General features: G+C 46.0%; 1 protein-coding gene across 5 annotated transcripts in view; it reads right to left on the bottom strand.

The window, feature by feature from the left end:
* The window catches only part of ANKRD31 (ankyrin repeat domain 31), a 387,557-nt gene that overhangs the window by 228,577 nt on the left and 133,402 nt on the right, over positions 1-25,578 (bottom strand). For 4 of the 5 annotated variants that reach the window (XM_063963834.1, XM_063963836.1, XM_063963837.1 and 1 more), the window contains exon 6: positions 11,533-11,629. In XM_063963834.1, coding sequence (XP_063819904.1) covers positions 11,533-11,629 — 97 coding nt within the window. The remainder of the gene's footprint in view (positions 1-11,532; positions 11,630-25,578) is intronic. The other variant, XM_063963835.1, reaches the window with a different exon arrangement.

The raw sequence follows: 25,578 nt of genomic DNA, 5'->3' as shown, positions 1-25,578 counted from the left end.
CTCCTTGGAACAGTGTCACGAAGACGGTGCGTCTCTGCTATGGCCGTATTTCAGGGGGATCCAGCGGCTGGCAGGTGCGTGTGTGAGCGCCGGTGACTCTATGTGCTTGCTGTGTATGTGCTGCGGGGATGGGGGAAGGTGAGTGCCGGTGACTGTGTGTGCGGGGGGAGAGGTGAGAGCTGGTTGCTGGGTATGAGCCGCGGGGATGGGGAGAGATGAGTGCCGGTGACTGTGTGTGCGCGGTGCGGGGGGAGAGGTGTGAGCTGGTTGCTGTGTATGTGCTGCTGGGGGGGGGGGGGTTATTACAGGTGAGCAGCCACCTACATGTGTCACACTGGGCTCAGATGGTCTGACTTTGTCATTGGCCATCGCTTCAGCATCAGAGCAGGAGGAGGACTGGATGCAGAGCTGATTTATAGGAAAGGCAGGCTGGGCTGTCGTCCCGGGGCCCCTACATGCCGGAAAACACTGACCCCGGTCCGGCCCCCCTGTACCCTGGCCGGCTATGAGTCCCAGAAGCACAGGAGGGACTTTGTCTTGGAGATGGAGACTGCCTCCGTCTCTACAGTAAGCCCCGCCCCCTCGTGGATATAATGCCGCGATTCTAGGGTGCATGGGGAAGGGGGCGGAGCCTAACATCATGAAGTGCCTTACACATATCAGTGACCTGCTGTTGCTGTAGCCCAACAGGTATTGTTTATCCAGCTTTATTCATCTCTCTCCCCTCACTGGCACCCTCTCTCCACCTCCTCCCCCACTTGGATCCCCTCCCCCTGTCTTCCCGACTTTCCCTCTCTCCCCTCTCTATCTTCCTGACTCTCTCTCTCTCACTCCCTCTCTCTCTCTCTCTGTCTCTCTGACACCCTCTGTCTCTCGCTTGGTCCCCCCCCTCTCTGTCTTCCAGGCTCTCTCTCTCCCTTCTTTGACATCCTCTTTTCCTCGCTTGTTCCCCCCTCTCGCTCTGTCTACCTCCCTGACTCTCTCCTGCTCGCACCCCCTCCCTATTTCTGTCTTCCTGACTCTCTCCCTCTCTCTTGCTCCCCCTTCTCTATCTCAGTCTCTCTCCCTCTCTGACGCCCTTTATCTCTCTCCCTCACTCGCTTGTACCTCTGTCTTTCTCTCTCTGACATCGTCTTAATCGCTCTCCCTCTCCCTCTCTAATGATAGCAACAGTGTGCACAGTCAGTTTTATTGGTGGGGCCCCCACACCTTTGTTGCCTGGAACCCCCACTAGCCTTAATGAGGCTCTGACTACGTCAGTCGTTGTCACTCCTCCCCTTGGCACCCGCACTGACATACACAATGACTGTGGGCACCCCTTCCCTCGCTGACACAACCACGATCACTGTGTATAAGTGCTCTACCTGGCGCAGTGTGAGTGATGTAATGCGAATTGGTACTATTATGTGGCCACACCCCCTCCCCACGAAGCCACACCCCTAAATGTTTGCAGCGCGCCTACGGCGCGCACTGTCTACTCTTTGTGTGTGGTAGGGGGCACCAAAATGTCTAGTTACAGCTTTGGTGCAAGTGTCATGTATACTACACAGCCTAGCAACCTAGTCACCCCTTTCCAACACTTTAGTAGTGTCCACATCAAGTCCTTGTTTTTATATTTGAATAATTAATAAGAATATTCATTCCGATGGGACCCAGAAAAGGACAAGTAGGACCCCAATTTTTAAAAGTGAGGGGTCCCTGGGACCCACTTTTTTTTTTGCTCAGCGCGATCACTGCCGATGCTTGGCCCCGCCCGCCGCTTCTGGCCCTTTCACACCAACAGCAGGAGGCACCAAGAGCGGTGCCTCCGAAACACATTAAAAATAAGATTTTACTTACCGATAAATCTATTTCTCGTAGTCCGTAGTGGATGCTGGGGACTCCGTCAGGACCATGGGGATTAGCGGCTCCGCAGGAGACAGGGCACAAAAATAAAGCTTTAGGATCAGGTGGTGTGCACTGGCTCCTCCCCCTATGACCCTCCTCCAAGCCTCAGTTAGGATACTGTGCCCGGACGAGCGTACACAATAAGGAAGGATTTTGAATCCCGGGTAAGACTCATACCAGCCACACCAATCACACCGTACAACTTGTGATCTGAACCCAGTTAACAGTATGACAAACGTAGGAGCCTCTGAACAGACGGCTCACAACAATAACAACCCGATTTTTTTTGTAACAATAACTATGTACAAGTATTGCAGACAATCCGCACTTGGGATGGGCGCCCAGCATCCACTACGGACTACGAGAAATAGATTTATCGGTAAGTAAAATCTTATTTTCTCTGACGTCCTAGTGGATGCTGGGGACTCCGTCAGGACCATGGGGATTATACCAAAGCTCCCAAACGGGCGGGAGAGTGCGGATGACTCTGCAGCACCGAGTGAGAGAACTCCAGGTCCTCCTCAGCAAGGGTGTGCCCCTGACCAAGTAGCAGCTCGGCAAAGTTGTAAAGCCGAGACCCCTCGGGCAGCCGCCCAAGATGAGCGCACCTTCCTTGTGGAATGGGCATTTACATATTTTGGCTGTGGCAGGCCTGCCACAGAATGTGCAAGCTGAATTGTACTACACATCCAACTAGCAATCGTCTGCTTAGAAGCAAGAGCACCCAGTTTGTTGGGTGCATACAGGATAACAGCAAGTCAGTTTTCCTGACTCCAGCCGTCCTGGAAACCTATATTTTCAGGGCCCTGACAACATCTAGCAACTTGGAGTCCTCCAAGTCCCTAGTAGCTGCAGGTACCACAATAAGCTGGTTCAGGTGAAACGCTGACACCACCTTAGGGAGAAACTGGGGACGAGTCCGCAGCTCTGCCCTGTCCGAATGGACAATCAGATATGGGTCTTTGTGAGACAAAGCCGCCAATTCTGACACTCGCCTGGCCGAGGCCAGGGCCAACATCATGGTCACTTTCCATGTGAAATATTTCAAATCCACAGATTTGAGCGGTTTAAACCAATGTGATTTGAGGAATCCCAGAACTACGTTGAGATCCCACAGTGCCACTGGAGGCACAAAAGGGGGTTGTATATGCAGTACTCCCTTGACAAACTTCTGGACTTCAGGAACTGAAGCCAATTCTTTCTGGAAGAAAATCGACAGGGCCGAAATTTGAACCTTAATGGACCCCAATTTGAGGCCCATAGACACTCCTGTTTGCAGGAAATGCAGGAATCGACCGAGTTGAAATTTCTTCGTGGGGCCTTCCTGGCCTCACACCACGCAACATATTTTTGCCACATGTGGTGATAATGTTGTGCGGTCACCTCCTTCCTGGCTTTGACCAGGGTAGGAATGACCTCTTCCGGAATGCCTTTTTTCCTTAGGATCCGGCGTTCAACCGCCATGCCGTCAAACGCAGCCGCGGTAAGTCTTGGAACAGACATGGTACTTGCTGAAGCAAGTCCCTTCTTAGCGGCAGAGGTCATGAGTCCTCTGTGAGCATCTCTTGAAATTCCGGGTACCAAGTCCTTCTTGGCCAATCCGGAGCCACGAGTATAGTTCTTACTCCTCTACGTCTTATAATTCTCAGTACCTTAGGTATGAGAAGCAGAGGAGGGAACACATACACCGACTGGTACACCCACGGTGTTACCAGAACGTCCACAGCTATTGCCTGAGGGTCTCTTGACCTGGCGCAATACCTGTCCAGTTTTTTGTTCAGGCGGGACGCCATCATGTCCACCTTTGGTCTTTCCCAACGGTTCACAATCATGTGGAAGACTTCCCGATGAAGTCCCCACTCTCCCGGGTGGAGGTCGTGCTGAGGAAGTCTGCTTCCCAGTTGTCCACTCCCGGAATGAACACTGCTGACAGTGCTAACACATGATTTTCCGCCCAGCGAAGAATCCTTGCAGTTTCTGCCATTGCCCTCCTGCTTCTTGTGCCGCCCAGTCTGTTTACGTGGGCGACTGCCGTGATGTTGTCCCACTGGATCAATACCGGCTGACCTTGAAGCAGAGGTCTTGCTAAGCTTAGAGCATTGTAAATTGCTCTTAGCTCCAGTATATTTATGTGGAGAGAAGTCTCCAGACTTGATCACACTCCCTGGAAATTTTTTCCTTGTGTGACTGCTCCCCAGCCGTTCAGGCTGGCATCCGTGGTCACCAGGACCCAGTCCTGAATGCCGAATCTGTGGCCCTTTAGTAGATGAGCACTCTGAAGCCACCACAGAAGAGACACCCTTGTCCTTGGAGACAGGGTTATCCGCTGATGCATCTGAAGATGCGATCCGGACCATTTTTCCAGCAGATCCCACTGAAAAGTTCTTGCGTGAAATCTGCCGAATGGAATCGCTTCGTAAGAAGCCACCATTTTTCCCAGGACCCTTGTGCAATGATGCACTGACACTTTTCCTGGTTTTAGGAGGTTCCTGACTAGCTCGGATAACTCCCTGGCTTTCTCCTCCGGGAGAAACACCTTTTTCTGGACTGTGTCCAGAATCATCCCTAGGAACAGCAGACGTGTCGTCGGAGACAGCTGCGATTTTGGAATATTTAGAATCCACCCGTGCTGTCGTAGAACTACTTGAGATAGTGCTACTCCGACCTCCAACTGTTCTCTGGACCTTGCCCTTATCAGGAGATCGTCCAAGTAAGGGATAATTAAGACGCCTTTTCTTTGAAGAAGAATCATCATTTCGGCCATTACCTTGGTAAAGACCCGGGGTGCCGTGGACAATCCAAACGGCAGCGTCTGAAACTAATAGTGACAGTTTTGTACCACGAACCTGAGGTACCCTTGGTGAGAAGGGCAAATTTGGACATGGAGGTAAGCATCCTTGATGTCCAGGGACACCATATAGTCCCCTTCTTCCTGGTTCGCTATCACTGCTCTGAGTGACTCCATCTTGATTTGAACCTTTGTATGTAAGTGTTCAAATATTTCAGATTTAGAATAGGTCTCACCTAGCCGTCTGGCTTCAGTACCACAATATAGTGTGGAATAATACCCCTTTCCTTGTTGTAGGAGGGGTACTTTGATTATCACCTGCTGGGAATACAGCTTGTGAATTGTTTCCAATACTGCCTCCCTGTCGGAGGGAGACGTTGGTAAAGCAGACTTCAGGAACCTGCGAGGGGGAGACGTCTCGAACTTCCAATCTGTACCCCTGGGATACTACTTGTAGGATCCAGGGGTCCACTTGCGAGTGAGCCCACTGCGCGCTGAAACTCTTGAGACGACCCCCCACCGCACCTGAGTCCGCTTGTAAGGCCCCAGCGTCATGCTGAGGACTTGGCAAAAGCGGTGGAGGGCTTCTGTTCCTGGGAATGGGCTGCCTGCTGCAGTCTTCTTCCCTTTTCTCTATCCCTGGGCAGATATGACTGGCCTTTTGCCTGCTTGCCCTTATGGGGACGAAAGGACTGAGGCTGAAAAGACGGTGTCTTTTTCTGCTGAGATGTGACTTGGGGTAAAAAAAGGTGGATTTTCCAGCTGTTGCCGTGGCCACCAGGTCCGATGGACCGACCCCAAATAACTCCTCCCCTTTATACGGCAATACTTCCATGTGCCGTTTGGAATCTGCATCACCTGACCACTGTCGTGTCCATAAACATCTTCTGGCAGATATGGACATCGCACTTACTCTTGATGCCAGAGTGCAAATATCCCTCTGTGCATCTCGCATATATAGAAATGCATCCTTTAAATGCTCTATAGTCAATAAAATACTGTCCCTGTCAAGGGTATCAATATTTTCAGTCAGGAAATCCGACCAAGCCACCCCAGCGCTGCACATCCAGGCTGAGGCGATCGCTGGTCGCAGTATAACACCAGTATGTGTGTATATACTTTTTAGGATATTTTCCAGCCTCCTATCAGCTGGCTCCTTGAGGGCGGCCGTATCCCTTTGGTCTTTCCCTGGAGACGGTAACGCCACTTGTTTTGATAAGCGTGTGAGCGCCTTATCCACCCTAAGGGGTGTTTCCCAACGCGCCCTAACTTCTGGCGGGAAAGGGTATAACGCCAATAATTTTCTATCGGGGAAAACCCACGCATCATCACACACTTCATTTAATTTATCTGATTCAGGAAAAACTACAGGTAGTTTTTTCACACCCCACATAATACCCTCTTTTGTGGTACTTGTAGTATCAGAAATATGTAACACCTCCTTCATTGCCCTTAACATGTAACGTGTGGCCCAAAAGGAAAATACGTTTGTTTCTTCACCGTCGACACTGGAGTCAGTGTCCGTGTCTGTGTCTGTGTCGACCGACTGAGGTAAATGGGCGTTTTAAAGCCCCTGACGGTGTTTGAGACGCCTGGACAGGTACTAATTGGTTTGCCGGCCGTCTCATGTCGTCAACCGACCTTGCAGCGTGTTGACATTATCACGTAATTCCCTAAATAAGCCATCCATTCCGGTGTCGACTCCCTAGAGAGTGACATCACCATTACAGGCAATTGCTCCGCCTCCTCACCAACATCGTCCTCATACATGTCGACACACACGTACCGACACACAGCACACACACAGGGAATGCTCTGATAGAGGACAGGACCCCACTAGCCCTTTGGGGAGACAGAGGGAGAGTTTGCCAGCACACACCAAAACGCTATAATTATACAGGGACAACCTTTATATAAGTGTTTTTCCCTTATAGCATCTTAATATATATATAATCATATCGCCAAATAAGTGCCCCCCCTCTCTGTTTTAACCCTGTTTCTGTAGTGCAGTGCAGGGGAGAGCCTGGGAGCCTTCCCACCAGCATTTCTGTGAGGGAAAATGGCGCTGTGTGCTGAGGAGAATAGGCTCCGCCCCCTTTTCGGCGGGCTTCTTCTCCCGTTTTTCTGAGACCTGGCAGGGGTTAAATACATCCATATAGCCCCAGGGGCTATATGTGATGTATTTTTTAGCCAGAACAAGGTAATCTCATTGCTGCCCAGGGCGCCCCCCGCAGCGCCCTGCACCCTCCGTGACCGCTGGTGTGAAGTGTGTGACAACAATGGCGCACAGCTGCAGTGCTGTGCGCTACCTCATGAAGACTGAAAAGTCTTCTGCCGCCGGTTTCTGGACCTCTTCACTTTTCGGCATCTGCAAGGGGGTCGGCGGCGCGGCTCCGGGACCGGACTCCATGGCTGGGCCTGTGTTCGATCCCTCTGGAGCTAATGGTGTCCAGTAGCCTAAGAAGCCAATCCATCCTGCACGCAGGTGAGTTCACTTCTTCTCCCCTAAGTCCCTCGTTGCAGTGAGCCTGTTGCCAGCAGGACTCACTGTAAAATAAAAAACCTAAAAACTTTTTCTAAGCAGCTCTTTAGGAGAGCCACCTAGATTGCACCCTGCTCGGACGGGCACAAAAACCTAACTGAGGCTTGGAGGAGGGTCATAGGGGGAGGAGCCAGTGCACACCACCTGATCCTAAAGCTTTATTTTTGTGCCCTGTCTCCTGCGGAGCCGCTAATCCCCATGGTCCTGACGGAGTCCCCAGCATCCACTAGGACGTCAGAGAAAACTATTTTTGGACACAATAAAAAGGATTAAAATAATATAAAGGCTAAAGAAGATACTTATATGTGTTATAAGTATCTTCTTTGAATTATTTTAGTCATTAATGACAGGGGAGGCAATGCCTCCATTGCCTCCCCTGACTGCACGTCCCTGGTTTACAGGAATTCTTTGGTTTCATCACCAGCGTAGAGAGATACATATAATTTTTAAACTAGATACGCCTATACTACACATTGTGTACCTTTGTCTCATATTTCATATATGGTCGAGTCCTCTATTATTGGATATACAACAACCTCGGTAACCCCCTTGGAGCGATGCCCTTGAAAGAAACCGCTATATGAGGATATCTACTGTCTCCCACGTGAGTGTTAGGTACACCCCTCTCTCACGATAGCAGATACCATTTAGATCTTGGTTTTCCACCACTGATTGATAAAGAGCACGCCACATTTTGAAAAGATACCTTTATGGGCATCTCAACACCTGTCTTTGTGTAAGTCAGGTGTGTTCATAGGAGAATATTGTTTCCATATTTTGGTTTTAAAAAGATCACCTTACAAGTATTCTCTGACCACTTACATTGCCTAGTGAAGCTGGTTAGCTTATATTGGCAAAAGACTCTAGACCACATATTTTTTCAATTGTTCCACGTGACATTACTACACATTGTGTACTTCTGTCTCATTTCTTATTTTTTGAATACGGTTGAGCTCTCCATCAAAAATTGGACACAGAATATCCTTGACTATTCGTCTGAATTCGTCTGAATACGGCACAGCTAAGTATTTGTTTAGCACTCTCCTATTCACCATCACTGCTTGAGCGATAGCGCCATCTAGTCCACACCACCACAATTCTCTTTGTTCTATATTTTGGACTACCTGGGATAAGTCCACCGTTGGCAGCAATCGGTCCACTAGAAGCGCCAATAAGGATTTCACCCCCTTTTTTCATATAGAATACTGTGTTCAATTCTGGAGGCCATATCTTCAAAAGGATATTATTACATTAAAGACTGCACAAAGAAGGGCAACTAAAATGGTGCATGGCCTACATAAAACATATCCAGAAAGACTAAAAAAAATCTCAATATGTATAGTTTGGAGCAGAGAAGGGAAAGGGGGGACATGATAACGTTCAAATATATCAAGGGTTTTAACAAAGTACAGGAGGGAAACATTCTCCACATGAAGAGAAGCAATAGGACACGAGGACATGCACTAAGATTGGAGGGGGGAGGTTCAGGGGAAATATGAGGAAAAATTACTTCACAGAAAAGGTAGTGGACAAGTGGAATAGTCTCCCATCAGAGGTGGTAGAGGCTAAGACAGTAGTGTTCCCTCTAGGATGAGGTAGGGGGCCGGAGTTCGGGGACACATTGGCGCACGTGCCAGAAACGGGGCGTGGTCATGCAAATTAGGGGGCGTGACCACACCCCGTCATTTTAGTGGGCGGTGCGGCCCACAGACGCTACTATAGAGGGCGTCTGTGGCCGGCGAAGTTACTTTTGGGGACGTGCCCAGCACCTCTGTCGGTGCTGGGCTTCCCCCAGCTCTCTCCCAATGCGTGAATGGATGCCGCGCGCATGCGCACGGCATCTTTACAAGCTGGGAGGGCAGGAAGCGGGCGGCTGTTCTAGCAGGGCGCCTCAAAAGGGGCAGGGCGGGTTTTGCCTTCTAAAAAACGGGCAGGGCGCGGCGCCCTGCTAAAACAGCCTAGAGTGAACACTAAGACAGTAGAGCAATTTAAACATGCATAGGATAGACATGAGGATATCCTTACAAAGAAATAAGGATCAAATAAGGTTTGAAAAAAAAGGGGCAGACAAGATGGGCCAAGTGCTTCTTATCTACCGTCAAATTCTATGTTTCTATGAAGGTGCCTGGAGGGCAATCATGCCTACAGACACCATGTCTAAAGGTCCACCACTGGCCCTAGTGCAAACAGTCCTGTCAGTGAGTGCAAGCTGGTATGGCTTAATTGGAACAGTATTTATTTACATAGCAATAGAAAAGTTACCAAGACCATGGCTTTCGGATCCAGTGGTTAAGAGATTTTACAGACACTACTGTGATACATTTAAAGTGAACCTATTACCTACACATGCTAAATCAAAATGTAGATGGCTGAGCGTATTGCTGTTTTCTGGTGGGGGGGATCAAATATTTATCATATGAAAGTGTGAACGGGTGTGGATCATAGGGTCGACAGTAACTAGTTTGACAGTCATTAGGTCGACCACTATTGGTCGACACTGACTAGGTCGTCAACCTGAAATAGGTTGACACGGTCATTAGGTCGACCTGGAAAAAGGTCGACATGAATGTTTTTATTTTTTGGGGTGTTGTTTTCTACGTAAAGTGACTGGGAATCCCAGTTAGTGCACCGTATCCCCTCACATGGCTTGCTTCGCTCGCCATGCTCTGAGTAAGGTGCCTTACTCAGCTACCGCTGCGCTCAGCACAGGTTACTATTCCTAATCGTAGTCCATGTGGATCATGAAGTATGAAAAAGTTTTAAAAAAAATGGAGGGAAAAGTGTGATAAACTCATGTCGACATTTTTCCATGTCAACCTTATCCATGTCGACCTAGTGACCATGTCGACCTATAGACCATATCGATCTAATGTATGTCAACCAATAGTGGTTGACCTAATGAGTGTCGACCTAAGTGCAGTCGACCTAAAGACCGGATCCCGTGTGAACATCCCATATATTGGTAGGAGAATCTGCCATCTAGAACTTGCAGTCATTGCGCTCTCTAGAAAGGTTGGCTTGCCCTTACAATTAAATGTACAATTTTATTAATTACACTCAATCAAGATTTTTCCAACAAAGTTTTCATATCCAGGATTTGACAATAGGTTTTACACTGTATCTGTGACATTTTCTAGTATCAGTGCAGCTAGTGATGTCCTATTAACAAAATGGGGTTTATTCAATAAGAGGGGTCCATTCCGACATGCAGCAGCGGAGGAGACGGAGCGGACGGGGGAGGAGAGGAGGAGACGGGGGGAGCAGCAGCTGAAGCAGCGTAACAGGAGGCTCACGGCAGCGTCAACCCGGCTCCAGCAAGCGGGACCTTGCTTGCTGGAGCCGGGTGGATGCTGCCGCGGGGGTCCTGCTCTCCCCGCTGCTCCCCTGTCTCCTGCTCTCAGCTCACTCATCTCAATCCGACTTTTTTTAAAATCGGATTGAGATTGTCGTAAATGGGGCTAAAATCTGTTGGGTTTGGCCCCACTACCGACAATGCACGCTGATCGACGTGCATTCCGACAGCAAAAAATGGGCCCGTAATGAATAGTTCGGAACCCCTTCCGACCTAAAACTGTCGGAAGCTGCCGTCTTTCCGACAAGACTGCAGCTTTCGACAGTTATTGAATATACCCCAATGTATTTCCAAAAAAACTGCATTCTGTTCCTACAATAAATGGTATTAATGGCTTAATTCTGGTACATGGGCCCTCATTCCGAGTTGTTCGCTCGGTATTTTTCATCGCATCGCAGTGAAAATCCGCTTAGTACGCATGCGCAATGTTCGCACTGCGACTGCGCCAAGTAACTTTACTATGAAGAAAGTATTTTTACTCACGGCTTTTTCTTCGCTCCGGCGATCGTAATGTGATTGACAGGAAATGGGTGTTACTGGGCGGAAACACGGCGTTTCTGGGGCGTGTGGCTGAAAACGCTACCGTTTCCGGAAAAAACGCAGGAGTGGCCGGAGAAACGGTGGGAGTGCCTGGGCGAACGCTGGGTGTGTTTGTGACGTCAACCAGGAACGACAAGCACTGAAATGATCGCACAGGCAGAGTAAGTCTGGAGCTACTCTGAAACTGCTAAGTAGTTAGTAATCGCATTATTGCGAATACATCGGTCGCAATTTTAAGAAGCTAAGATTCACTCCCAGTAGGCGGCGGCTTAGCGTGTGTAACTCTGCTAAATTCGCCTTGCGACCGATCAACTCGGAATGAGGGCCTTGGTACAAGGAATAAAGAACTCAGTGGCCATTTTGCCCTCTGTGATGTTTATGCTGCTCCCTTTACTCTTATACAGTACTTTACATTTATTTTACCTGAGTCTTTAGATGTTTGTAGTTCTGTTGACAGCAGTTTTGTTTGTCTCCTTTCTGTTTCTTGTAACGTGGCGAGAGTTTCCTGTGCATGACAGAACTTGTGAAATAATAAACTAGCAATGTCTATTCAAAGCAACTGTGTGTATTCATATAACAGTTCATATTTATACACAAAAATATACAAACAGCAAAATCACTTCAGTATACATGTATCGTATTGCTGATGCTGTCACCAACATCCGCAGAGCCGCTGGGCACATGGCATGCAGCAAGGCAGGAGGCCTGAATAAGTAAGGACGCTACAGTATTGCTTAAAGAAAATCTTCAGAACTGAAATCTCTATACTGGTAGGAGATTAGTGAGTTATACTGCAATTATAAATGCTATTAGCTATTTATATTTTTATTAATATTGGGGGGGGGGGGGGGGGTGTTGTGGGTTTTTTTTTCTTCATGAGAGCCCAGTGAATTCTGATTTCCATTGCTACTATTTGCTGGGCTGCTGACACCTATATCCTATTATAATCTAACTGAGGAATGATTATACTACCATAATGTTACAGGAATCTGGAAACCCATTGAATCATGGGGATAGTCTACTTCATGTACAGTAAGTAGTAGCATCCATAGGCATCCAGTATTGGACTGGGGCATGAAGGGCCCAATGGTGGAAACACGGTGGTAGGGGCCATGTAGGAGTTTTGCTAGTCTCCAGAGGGGGTGTGACCAGCTGCCACAGAGCATAGTTGCCTACTACCCTCCCGCAGTCTGCAGGAGACTCCCTGAAATAGTAACAATCTCCCTGACTCCCTGAATAGACCAGCAATCTCCCTGATTGCACCTTTCCCCCATTATGGGGGTATTCAATTAGTGCAGTTTTTTTACCAGTCAAAAAAACTGCACTTTTCACCAGTTTTTTGGTCGAATTTACATTTGACCTATTCAATGCCCGCACGGGCGAAAACCACGTGGATCTGTAAATTTTTGTTTTATCAAATATGCGGGTGTTTTCAACAGATTTTTAGTCCGTTTTCACACATGACGATTCAACAAAAAAAAAAAAAAAGGCATGGGCGAAAATGGATTCAAAAATGGGTAAAAACACCAGCTATTGAATACACACAGGTCGAATTAGTGGTTATTTTCCAACTGTAGGAAAATTCGGCACTAATTGAATATACCCCTATATACTATATAGCTGTTACATTCTTGGGGGGGAAAAAATAAATCAGAGATACACGTACATTCAAATGGGATCATCAGCACCATTTCCCTGCATTGGTTATAAGGCACAATGGGACAGATGTATTAACCAGGAGAAGGCATAAGGAAGTGATAAACCAGTGATAAATGCAAGGTGATAAACATACCAGCCAATCAGCTCCCACATGTAAATTAACAGTTAGGAGCTGATTGGCTGGGGCATTATCACCTTGCACTTAACACTGCTTTATCACTGGTATCACTTCCTTATGCCTTCTACAGGTTAATACATCTACCACAATGATCCCTATGGCTACATGCATTTTAAATAAGATTTCTTATGGCCACTTGCAGTATATGGGACCTTTTGTAAAACACAATACACAAACACATCCTGCAAAATAAGAGTATTTTCTTCAACAAGTAGATCTTACTAACTTTGGGGCTTATTTACATTTGGATGTAAGTCATTGATAACTATAAATAGTAAATACTGCTAGTGCGTGCATGATAATGTACCAGATTAATAACAGCAATGCACTGTAGAAAATAAACCATAGTCCTATGCAGTATAAGGTAACATATCTATAATGTATAATTCAAGAGCACAGTTTGGAACTTGACTCCAAGAAGAGGAGTACTCCTGTGGGCCAGTCCAACCCTGAGTAGCATTTAGTATTATAGGGCCTAATTCAGCAGTGTATGCTGAAGTGCGCGCATGTGCGAGGACTTATACTGTGATCACATGCGACTGCAGCGTTTTGGAGACAGCAACGCGACGTTGGGGGTTGGGGTCCGAACAACTCAGCTGCTGCGACCCAAAACATGGCAGCATGGTGACTGCAGCTGCAAAGGCAGGGAGCTACCCTTAAGGTGCCAGCGCATCGCTGTTTAGCAATGTGCTCGCATTTCACCAGGGGGGAGGACCCGGCATGCAGGGCAAGGGAAACTGATCCTGTAGAGTGAGATATGAACAGAGGGAGCTGCCAGCAAGAAGATCCGAAGATCCTGAAAAGATACAGTCAGGGCTGCCATCAGAAAATAAGAATTTACTCACCGGTAATTCTATTTCTCGTAGTCCGTAGTGGATGCTGGGCACTCCGTAAGGACCATGGGGAATAGCGGGCTCCGAAGGAGGCTGGGCACTCTAGAAAGATCTTAGACTACCTGGTGTGCACTGGCTCCTCCCACTATGACCCTCCTCCAAGCCTCAGTTAGGTACTGTGCCCGGACGAGCGTACACAATAAGGAAGGATTTGAATCCCGGGTAAGACTCATACCAGCCACACCAATCACACCGTACAACTCGTGATATGAAACACAGTTAACAGTATGAAACAATAGAGCCTCTCAACAGATGGCTCAACAATAACCCGATTTAGTTAACAATAACTATGTACAAGTATTGCAGATAAACCGCACTTGGGATGGGCGCCCAGCATCCACTACGGACTACGAGAAATAGAATTACCGGTGAGTAAATTCTTATTTTCTCTAACGTCCTAGTGGATGCTGGGAACTCCGTAAGGACCATGGGGATTATACCAAAGCTCCCAAACGGGCGGGAGAGTGCGGATGACTCTGCAGCACCGAATGAGAGAACTCCAGGTCCTCCTCAGCCAGGGTATCAAATTTGTAGAATTTTGCAAACGTGTTTGCCCCTGACCAAGTAGCTGCTCTGCAAAGTTGTAAAGCCGAGACCCCTCGGGCAGCCGCCCAAGATGAGCCCACCTTCCTTGTGGAATGGGCATTGACAGATTTTGGCTGTGGCAGGCCTGCCACAGTATGTGCAAGCTGAATTGTACTACAAATCCAACGAGCAATAGTCTGCTTAGAAGCAGGAGCACCCAGCTTGTTGGGTGCATACAGGATAAACAGCGAGTCAGATTTTCTGACTCCAGCCGTCCTGGAAACATATATTTTCAGGGCCCTGACAACGTCTAGCAACTTGGAGTCCTCCAAATCCTTAGTAGCCGCAGGCACCACAATAGGCTGGTTCAGGTGAAACGCTGACACCACCTTAGGGAGAAACTGGGGACGAGTCCTCAGTTCTGCCCTATCCATATGGAAAATCAGATAAGGGCTTTTACATGATAAAGCCGCCAACTCTGACACTCGCCTGGCTGAAGCCAAGGCCAATAACATGACCACTTTCCACGTGAGATATTTCAGATCCACGGTTTTTAGTGGCTCAAACCAATGTGATTTTAAGAAACTCAACATCACGTTGAGAACCCAAGGTGCCACAGGAGGCACAAATGGGGGCTGAATATGCAGCACTCCTTTCACAAATGTCTGAACTTCAGGTACTGAAGCTAGTTCTTTTTGAAAGAAAATCGACAGAGCCGAGATCTGTACTTTAATGGAGCCTAGTTTTAGGCCCATATTCACTCCTGCTTGCAGGAAATGCAGAAATCGACCTAGTTGAAATTCCTCTGTTGGGGCCTTTTTGGCCTCGCACCATGCAACATATTTCCGCCATATGCGGTGATAATGCTTTGCCGTAACATCTTTCCTGGTGATAAAGCTAAATATTTATCATATATAATACCCTTTATGAGGTCTAAGAACACTGTACGCTATCTACGTATGAAGTACCGTAAGGGTACGCTAGTTGCGTAACAATCGCTTTGCCGTGATCGAGACGCTCAAGCGTCACGTTCACTCACGGCCAAGAGATCACAGGCAGGCACGTTATTGGCTGTTGACTAACGTAATGATTCGCTATAGCGTAGCGGACGCTCGGGACCACGAGGAGATCACCAGCGGCGCTGACGCTCACTATATTAAACCTTTGTATCTAAACCATAAACAGTGTATTGTGCAATAAAACCTTAGTGTAATGTTAGAGTGTAAATGCAACACAGTATAACCTTATTACCTTAAAAGCTGTTTGAGCGTCACCGACGCTCTGAGAATACTAGACACTATAAGAAATACACAGATACCTGGGCTTAGGGTCCAACGCCTAATATGTATATATTTTGAATGATAAACTTGCAAAAGAATTAATACAAATACAAATCATACACTACAATATAACATAGACTACCTAACCAGATAACTACACAGGAAATATAATACAATTACTATTTAAAGGAAAATAAGAGAGAAAGAGGAGAAGGGAGAGGGAGAGAGAGAAATTGGCCCACAATAACAAGAAGATCAATATAGTTGCGGAGAAACACTTACGCACAAGGGGAAACGATCGCATGCGCCTCGATATCCAGCTCCCGATTATCAGCAATGAGAACCGTTGAAGAGAGTGAACTGGATATGGTCGGCCTGCCTATTTATGCCCCACACACAATACAATTCAATGGTCCCTACAATCTCATTGTTCATTGGACACAGGAATTCGGCTTCGCATTATAACAAAAGGTCATAGGTTGATTCATACAGGTGGGCTGTGACTGCTTCCAACTGTTCAGGTGGGTGGGATACTGAGTTTCCCGCCGCATGACTAAATAAGAACAAATAATAGTAAATGGACATAAACTTCTTATGTCCATAACTATTCGCATGAGCGATTAATCCGCTCCAAACCAACACCGGAATATTGCTATTTAAATACTCTTCCGATGGGTACCAAACACCACTGTATGACCCCTGTTAGACCCTTCGTACAATACAAAGAGGGATCTCTCTGTTCAGGAACATGCTATATTAACTAAACTTTCAGAATCTATCAAAGGGACCATGATCTACAAAATACATTATTACTGAAAATATGTAACGATTGAGTCGCACGCTACGATCACATAAACTCTACCGTAAATACGCATACCGTGCGCCTGCGGGTGCCCGCGACTGTGAGTATGCGCACGTACGGGAGAGCGCACGCATGCGCAGCACGGACCTGTGTGAGGTGCAAATATGGTAGTGTGCATAGAGATATTTTTCTGACTTTGACATTCCACCCTTTGGCAGTCAATAATAACTGCCACCTTCTAAAACATTTCAAAAAGAGAAAAATATATGTCAGGGGTTAATACATTTACATGGTTGGGTAGGGGAGGAGAGGAGAAGGTAGGAAAAGGGTATGACCTAGTGGGATAGCAGAAGCATGTGTGTATGAATCCGTGCTTGGGGGTCATGTATCATCGTGCCGTACGTGTTTTAAATCAAGCTTCGAGGTATTGCGAAGTATACATTTGAATTCCTTCTTATCCCGTGGTACGGGTCTGTGGATGGGCTGTCAAACTTTACCGAGCTCTTTTCGGCTTTGGTTGTAACAAAATGGGGGAGCACATTTTAGTTGATGATACATGAATGGGGGAGATATGTAATTGCTGATATCTGTGCCTGTATTCCCTATCGACTATGTGTGTCATTACCTGAGGGTTGTAGAAATGAAGAAAAGACATAATTACGGTAAATGCGGTGGTATTCTATGTCAGGTAAATGTACATTCGTCGATTGAGGTCTTGTTTGGTGTCTGTTGAATGCAGTCTTCTTTGTGCTTTTGCCCATAAGGTGCGAGCAAAAGCTGTCAATGTCCATAGATTTACAAAAGTGTTGGGCTAGCGTAATTTTAAAATTTCTAGGGAAACTGGGGATCCATGGCATAGTTCATCAAAAATCTGTGTATCAGGTTGTCAAAACTTCTTCTTTAATCCCTCTGTTGTCTGTATATCGGCTCATCAAATTCCTCGTCCAAGTGGGTCTTTTTACCTTGGAGGAAACGGAAAAACAGGTGAAAGAAACGGACCGTAGAAATCGCATTTTCATCACATCATTGTTTCTACATTTGGGTCATAAATCAAATCCATTGGAATTACAGTTTCCTCACTCCTCAAACTCATTACCCTTGTACGGTGTTTGCACATCATTAAAGCCTGACCGCATCTAAATATCAATCCAATCGATATGACAACACCTAAGATACATAGGAGAAACTTCCCAACATCCATTATGACTCCTTGAGCCCAGTCTCCTAAACCAGAAAACCAATTTCGCGGGTTCAACCATGACACCCAACCAGTCAGCTCATTACCTACAGCAGCAAGAGTGAGATTGTGTCTCCTGCGAAATTCCCACTTCAATTGGAGAATATCGTCCATCTTTTGGTCTATGACCTCGACCGGATCCTCGGTGCTATTCGTAATATATGTGCAACATTTCACGCCGTATTGTGTTGCCAATGTGACACAATATCCGCCTGTCACTGCTGTGAGGTAATTGAGAACCATTCTATGCTGTACCAGTTCTGTTTTGTAAGCTTGAAGTTCCCTTCCAGTATACCTAAATGTGTCATCATACATTTCAGTGATATTATCTAACAAATTTGCGAGCGCCGATATGTATTTATAATTCAGCACTCCTCTAGCGGTGCGGGTGAAATCTAACGCGATTAAGAATTGAATCCCGGTGGATTCACTTATCAGATCAGAGGCCGGATGCTCTGTCTTCTCTATCAGGTGCCTTTTAACAACGTGCTCGTAATGGGTGTGAGTATAAGGAGCTTGGGCACCACGGTGTATGTCTTTCATTTTGTCATGTGATACAGTCATTACTTCAGGCAGTACTTTTCCAATATAACACAATCCTTCAGAGTTTGGGGCAAGCCACTTATACGCCTTTCTCCCGCATATGAAATATGCATCATCGGGGAGAACATATGGGACGGAGTAGGACATAACCATATTACACACCTTCCATGTGAAATCTCCTAACCCTAATTCTTCCATCTGCTTAGTACACGTATCAGGTTGTACGATATGTGCACAGTATCCTGGTGATACCTCTCCAACTCTCGTAATCCTATTTCCAAAGGTATACCTATACCGGAAAGATTTTCCTCTACTGGCTATGTGGCGTATAAGCTCTGTATCTGTAGGCATTCTATCTGCTCTATGCGAAAAGGTCATGGTTTGATTACTCCATGACACTTCCCAATTTCCCGGCTTTCGGGGATTGGAGATGTTAAAACATAATAGGGACCTATCCACATGGTATTGGTGGAGCTTCAAACTAGGAGGACTGGAGATATTAAACCTTCTGTCCACCGGTCTCCCACCACTTAACTCAAGTACCTCCCCTATCGTTAAAGGAAATGGTACTAGCCCTGATTTGCTATGACCTTGAGGTACTTGAGAGCATACCCAACAATCTGTTTTATTTAACACACTACCCACTAAGGAGTGATAGTCACTCAATGGATGCCGGTCCATATGGATATTAAAACTGGATTGGCATTTCTTTATGCACCCATCCTCAATGACATTGTTACAGAGCCGACAGATACAGTTTTCTTCAGCTAACAATCCTTCACAATTCCTTCTATGGTCAATGTTATCAGATCGTTTTCTGATACTCGCCTTTGCTTGTTGATTATGTTGTTCTTGGAAAACTACGCCTCCATCTCTGTCATCAGAACCCATTCCAGAACCTCTCTCGACCTCCATGGTACTCTCGCCGGAACAGACTGCTCTGGTCAACATCATGGTCAACAGGAAAATCCGGATCACAGTCTCTTGGGGCAAGTCCATCTTGTAGGAGGAAACGGAGAAGAATGAGAAGGGGGAAAGAAAAAAAATAATTTGAGGGAGAGGGGATGGGGAGTTGGAGAAAAACAATAAAAGGGAACAGGGGATCGACAACTGCTTTTGGTCTTGTGATTTTCAATGCTCAGGTGCCGCCTCAATCTTCCTGGAACAGACACTCCAGTGATACAACCTCTACCGTCTGTTCCTTATCACGGGGCCTCTCTGGATCAGCAACCTTCTTACAGTGGGACGAATGAACCCAAGTCTCTCTCTCAGCAACCTTCAATGCTGTAGTGCTAGTCAATAAGACCTGGTATGGTCCTTCCCATCTGTCAATAAGGCAACCTGAGCGTAGAAAATTCCGTATCATTACATAATCCCCAGGTTCAATGTCATGACAATTACTATCTGGTAAATCAGGAATCACTAACTTCAGATTATCATTTTGATTCCTTAACTGTTTACTCATGTTAATCAAGTATTTTACAGTCACTTCATTGTTACATTTCAAATCATCCTGAGGGTTAATCATGACATGCGGTTGTCGGCCAAACAAGATTTCAAAGGGAGACAGATTAAGAGGGGACCTGGGAGTGGTTCTGATGCTGTACAGTACAATGGGTAAAGCTTCTGGCCATGTCAATCCTGTCTCTGCCATCACTTTACTCAGTTTATTTTTAATAGTGCTGTTCACTCTTTCCACTTTCGCACTCGCCTGTGGACGGTATGGAGTGTGCAGCTTGCTATCAATTCCCATCAATTTACACATTCCTTGAAAGACATCACCTGTAAAATGGGTACCCCTAACACTTTCGATAATTCTAGGGATACCATATCTACATACAAATTCCTGCACAATTTTCTTAGCAGTAAACATAGCGGTATTTGTGGCCGCTGGAAATGCTTCGACCCAATTTGAGAAAACATCTATACAAACAAGTACATATTTCAAATTTCGACAAGGGGGTAATTGAATGAAGTCAATCTGTATTACCTGGAAAGGGCCGCCGGCAGGTGGGATATGGGATGGTTCTGTAGGTATTGCCTTTCCAATATTCTTTCTCAAACAGGTAAGGCATGACATGGCTCTTTTACTCGCATGAGAAGAAAATCCTGGGGCACACCAATATGCTCTTACCAACTTGCACATCCCTTCCCTGCCCAGATGAGTCAGCCCGTGAGCTGCTTCAGCCAAACATGGAAGATATGCTCTGGGGGCCACTGGTTTACCATGTCCATCCGTCCAGAGTCCTGAGGACTCCTGGCCATATCCCTTTGCCTTCCAGACTGCCTTTTCCTGTGTGGAACACAAATTTTGCATCTCACACAACTTCTGTGTGTTGATGGTATTAAATACCATCAGTTGTGTGGTGTCTGTCTGTCTGGGGGTAGCAGCTGCTAATTTAGCAGCTTCGTCTGCTCGGCTGTTACCAAGTGATACTGGGTCTTGGCTATATGTATGTGCTTTACATTTGATAACAGCCACTCTGTCGGGTTCCTGTATCGCTGTTAGAAGCCTTTTTATGTGAGCTGCATGCGCTACCGGTGTACCAGCTGCCGTCATGAAATTTCTGAGGCGCCATAGGGCTCCGAAATCATGGACTACCCCGAATGCGTATCTAGAGTCGGTGTAGATATTGTGATCAAAGGCGCCCAAAATTTAGGAGGAAAGTTTGGTAAAGATGTAAGTCATAAACAATAAACAATAAATGTTACATAAAATGGAAATGGTGGATGCAACAATACTTGTGAATTCTTCTAGATGTTCTCAATCAGCTGTCCGTCTATGATTTAAATCCTCAGACAATCCTCAGTTGATATGTGAAAACAAAAATGTAGAACAAAAACCAATGTGTAGTATAATTGTTGAAATGTCTTAATAAAGGTGTCCAGAAAATGAAACTCTGGTGAATGAGGGGCTTGATAGTAGAAAGGATAGATTCTCCCCACCACCAATATTCTCAGGGTTCAAGACGTACCGAAACTCACATGATGTATAGTAGGAATAAACATATAACGGTATCTTTGTATGATTTTAGGTACAGCGTACCTCACTCACATGTCCAGCAGGTGTTCTCCACATATAAAGGTATCTTTAGCGGTCTTTAATAATGGTCCAAAGCGGTGAATTTTTGTAAAAGAAAAAGTTTTTATTTGACATAAGTCAAAAAGAGTGCATGCTGAGCGTGGATTCACATTTTTAAACAGGTTTTTTGACCATCTTAAGGTATTTTTTTGGGGGTCTTTGCATACAGAAGGGATTCCGGACCACCTTCTAGTATTTGGAGATTTCTTTCAATCTTATCTCCCGATACCCCCATTCTTCTGCCCGACGAATAAGGTCAAATTGTAATTACCTGTACTTTTTTACTCTTTTTGACTTATGTCAAATAAAAACTTTTTCTTTTACAAAAATTCACCGCTTTGGACCATTATTAAAGACCGCTAAAGATACCTTTATATGTGGAGAACACCTGCTGGACATGTGAGTGAGGTACGCTGTACCTAAAATCATACAAAGATACCGTTATATGTTTATTCCTACTATACATCATGTGAGTTTCGGTACGTCTTGAACCCTGAGAATATTGGTGGTGGGGAGAATCTATCCTTTCTACTATCAAGCCCCTCATTCACCAGAGTTTCATTTTCTGGACACCTTTATTAAGACATTTCAACAATTATACTACACATTGGTTTTTGTTCTACATTTTTGTTTTCACATATCAACTGAGGATTGTCTGAGGATTTAAATCATAGACGGACAGCTGATTGAGAACATCTAGAAGAATTCACAAGTATTGTTGCATCCACCATTTCCATTTTATGTAACATTTATTGTTTATTGTTTATGACTTACATCTTTACCAAACTTTCCTCCTAAATTTTGGGCGCCTTTGATCACATTCCCTCACCCCTTTTTCTCTCATTTGTATTTTTACCTGTGTTGTGGGCAGGTATAGGGATGTGATTGGGCTGACCAATCCCATTGCGCCAGAGTTCACTCTTTTCCGTTTTCGGTGTAGATATTGGCTGATTTGCCCTTAGCCAATTCACATGCTCTGGTTAGGGCGACCAGTTCAGCAACCTGGGCTGAGTGAGGTGGGCCTAGCGGTTCCGCTTCTATGGTGCCTTGGTCATCTACGACTGCGTATCCAGTACACAAGTCTCCCGAGTCTGACTGTCTATGACAACTACCGTCCGTGTAGAACGTAAGTTCTACATCTTCCAGTGGGTTGTCACTGATGTCAGGCCTTGCGGTAAAATTTTGGGTCAAATATTCCATACAATCATGAGTGTCTTCCTTTGTATCAAATCCTCCTTCCCCAGTACTCTCATCCTCCACCCTTTGGGTCTGTCCAGACACACCTGGGAGATATGTTGCAGGATTTAATGCACTGCATCTCCTTATGGTGATGTTTACGGGGGCCATTAGTGCCAATTCCCATCTTGTAAACCGCGCTGATGAGACGTGCCTGGTTTGGGCAGAATTTAACAAGGCTGACACTGCATGTGGTGTATGAATTGTGAGGTTGTGACCTAGCACGACGTCTTCGCTTTTCGTTACTAGCAATGCTATCGCAGCAACGCTTCGCAAGCATGTGGGGAGGGATCGCGCTACCGTATCTAGCTGAGCGCTGTAATATGCTACCGGCCTGCTGGCATCACCGTGCTTTTGGGTTAGTACGCCTGCCGCGCAACCAGCACTTTCTGTTCCGTATAGTTCAAAGGGTTTCCCATAGTCCGGCATACCTAATGCTGGTGCCTGCGTTAGGCACTGTTTAAGTCTCTCAAATGCTGCCTCAGACTCGTCTGTATGCGAAATCCGATCAGGTTTGTTTGAGGAGACCATCTCCTGCAAAGGTAACGCTAAAATGGAAAACCCTGGGATCCAATTACGGCAATACCCACACATTCCTAAAAATGTTCTGATCTGTTGCTGGGTTTGTGGCAGAGTCATGTCTCTAATTGCTTGAATTCTATCAGCGGTCAGGTGTCTCAGTCCTTGTGTTAAACAGTGTCCCAAATATTTTACCTTAGTTTGGCATAATTGCAACTTGTCTTTGGAAACCTTGTGTCCTGTGTCTGAAAGATGAAACAGGAGCTGTTTCGTATCCTTCAGGGATGCTTCCAAAGAATCAGAACACAGTAGTAGATCATCCACGTACTGTATTAATACTGATCCACTCACTGGTTGGAAAGACTGTAAACAATCATGCAAAGCCTGAGAAAATATACTTGGGCTATCTATGAATCCTTGTGGTAATCGAGTCCATGTGTATTGGACTCCTCTGTATGTAAATGCAAACAAATATTGACTGTCAGGGTGCAGAGGTACCGAAAAGAAAGCGGAGCAGAGGTCAATAACAGTGAAACATTTCGCAGTGGGAGGGATTTGCATTAGGATGACAGCTGGATTTGGCACTACGGGGAACTGACTCTCAACTATTTTGTTAATCCCCCTTAGATCCTGCACTAGCCGGTAACCCCTCCCCCCACTCTTTTTAACAGGGAAGATGGGACTATTGGCAGTGCTGGACGTTCTTACCAGGATGCCCTGTTGTAGCAAGCGCTCTATTACGGGATACACTCCTAACTCCACCTCTGGCTTCAGAGGGTACTGTGGGATTTTTGGAGCTATCCTACCATCTTTTACTTGTACAACTACCGGAGCTACGTTTGCCATTAATCCAGTGTCCTGCCCATCTTTAGTCCAAAGTGACTCTGGTATCTGAGATGTCATTTCTTCTACTTGGGAGGGAGTCCTATTTGTCATAATGGTATGCGACATTAATTTTGACGGGGAGTCTAACATGTCTCGCACTTCCTGAGCGTGATTCTCAGGTATGTCCAAGAATACACCTTCAGGAGTACAATAAATGACGCACCCCATTTTACACAGTAAGTCTCTTCCCAGGAGATTGGTCGGTGCCGATGCAGCCAGCAAAAAGGAATGCTTGGTATGTAAAGGCCCTACTGTAATCTCGGCTGGTTTGCTAACAGGGTAGTGCTGGACTACTCCCGTTACCCCTATGGCTGGAATTGTCTTACCAGTGGTTCTCATGCCCACTGTCGAATTTATCACTGATTTGGCCGCCCCTGTGTCTACAAGAAAGTTTAATGATTTACCAGCTACATTGATTGCAATTTCTGGTTCACTTCCAAGATTTGCAATCAATTTTACTGGCTGCAGATTACAGGTATGGCCACACCCCTATTGGGTTTGGTGACCTCCCTGAATCCCGCTGGAAGCAACTACTTGTGACGGAGTTAATTGGGAACTACCAGAGGCGTGCCAGTCTCTGTTCGGGGGGTATCTTTTTGTTTCCCCTGCATGTGGCTCATAACTCCGTTTCTGCGGACCCTGATCCCAATGTCGTGTGTCGTGTCGTTGTCTAGGGGGTTGGTATGAGTTTCGTGAATTCTTTACTCTACAATCTCGTGCCATGTGTCCCTGTTTATGACAAGAATAACAAGTAACCACACTTGACTTACCCACAGGGTTTGGTGATACAAACAAAGGCTGCCTTGTGGTCAGGGCCTGTATACTTACGGCCATTAATTTATCACCTTGTTGTTCCCTGTGTCTGGTGATGTTCCTATCGTGATCAATAGCAGCCTCTCTCAAAGTAGCCACAGACAGACCTCGCCAACATGGTTGTGTGGTCTGTACCCTAGTCTTCAATGACTCTTTTAAACCATCCATCAGTACCGATACTGCTACTTCTCGATGGTTTGTGTTTGTTTTAATGTCCTCTATGCCTGTGTATTTTGCCATTTCTGATAATGCTCTGTGAAAATACTCTGTAGCTGTTTCTGACTCCTTCTGTTTAATGGAGAATATCTTGTTCCATCTGACTACCGCTGGGAAATACTCTTTTAACTGTAAGCTTATTCTTTTTACATTATCTTTGTTGTACACATCTGTAAGAGGTACATCCTGATCTAATCCGCAATCAGCTAAAAATTGAGTTGCGTCAACATTGGAGGGTAAACATGCTCTCAGCAATATCTGCCAGTCTTTATTGTTGGGCTCTACAGTGTTACCTAAGTCTCTGATGTATTTTTGACTGGCAACTAAGTCTTTTCTAGGGTCAGGGAATTCAGACACTATGGTCCTTAATTCCATTCGGGAAAATGGGGTGTACATGGCAATGTTTCTAATGGGAGTGGCTCCTGATGTGTCTGTTTTCCCATTTGGCACTGCTATTACTCTAACGGGATTAACTCTAACAACCTCATTCTGTGTAGATTCTACAGGCTGTGGTGAAATAGTTTCAGCATAGTGTATGGTGCCGTACTTACCTGTTGATACGACCTCACCTATCCCTCCGCTAGGGGCTTTCGTTACTAAT

This window comes from Pseudophryne corroboree, chromosome 1 (assembly GCF_028390025.1).
Source record: "Pseudophryne corroboree isolate aPseCor3 chromosome 1, aPseCor3.hap2, whole genome shotgun sequence".
In the NCBI taxonomy this organism is placed as follows: Eukaryota; Metazoa; Chordata; class Amphibia; order Anura; family Myobatrachidae; genus Pseudophryne; species Pseudophryne corroboree.
This window is presented reverse-complemented; position numbering and strand designations above follow the sequence as displayed.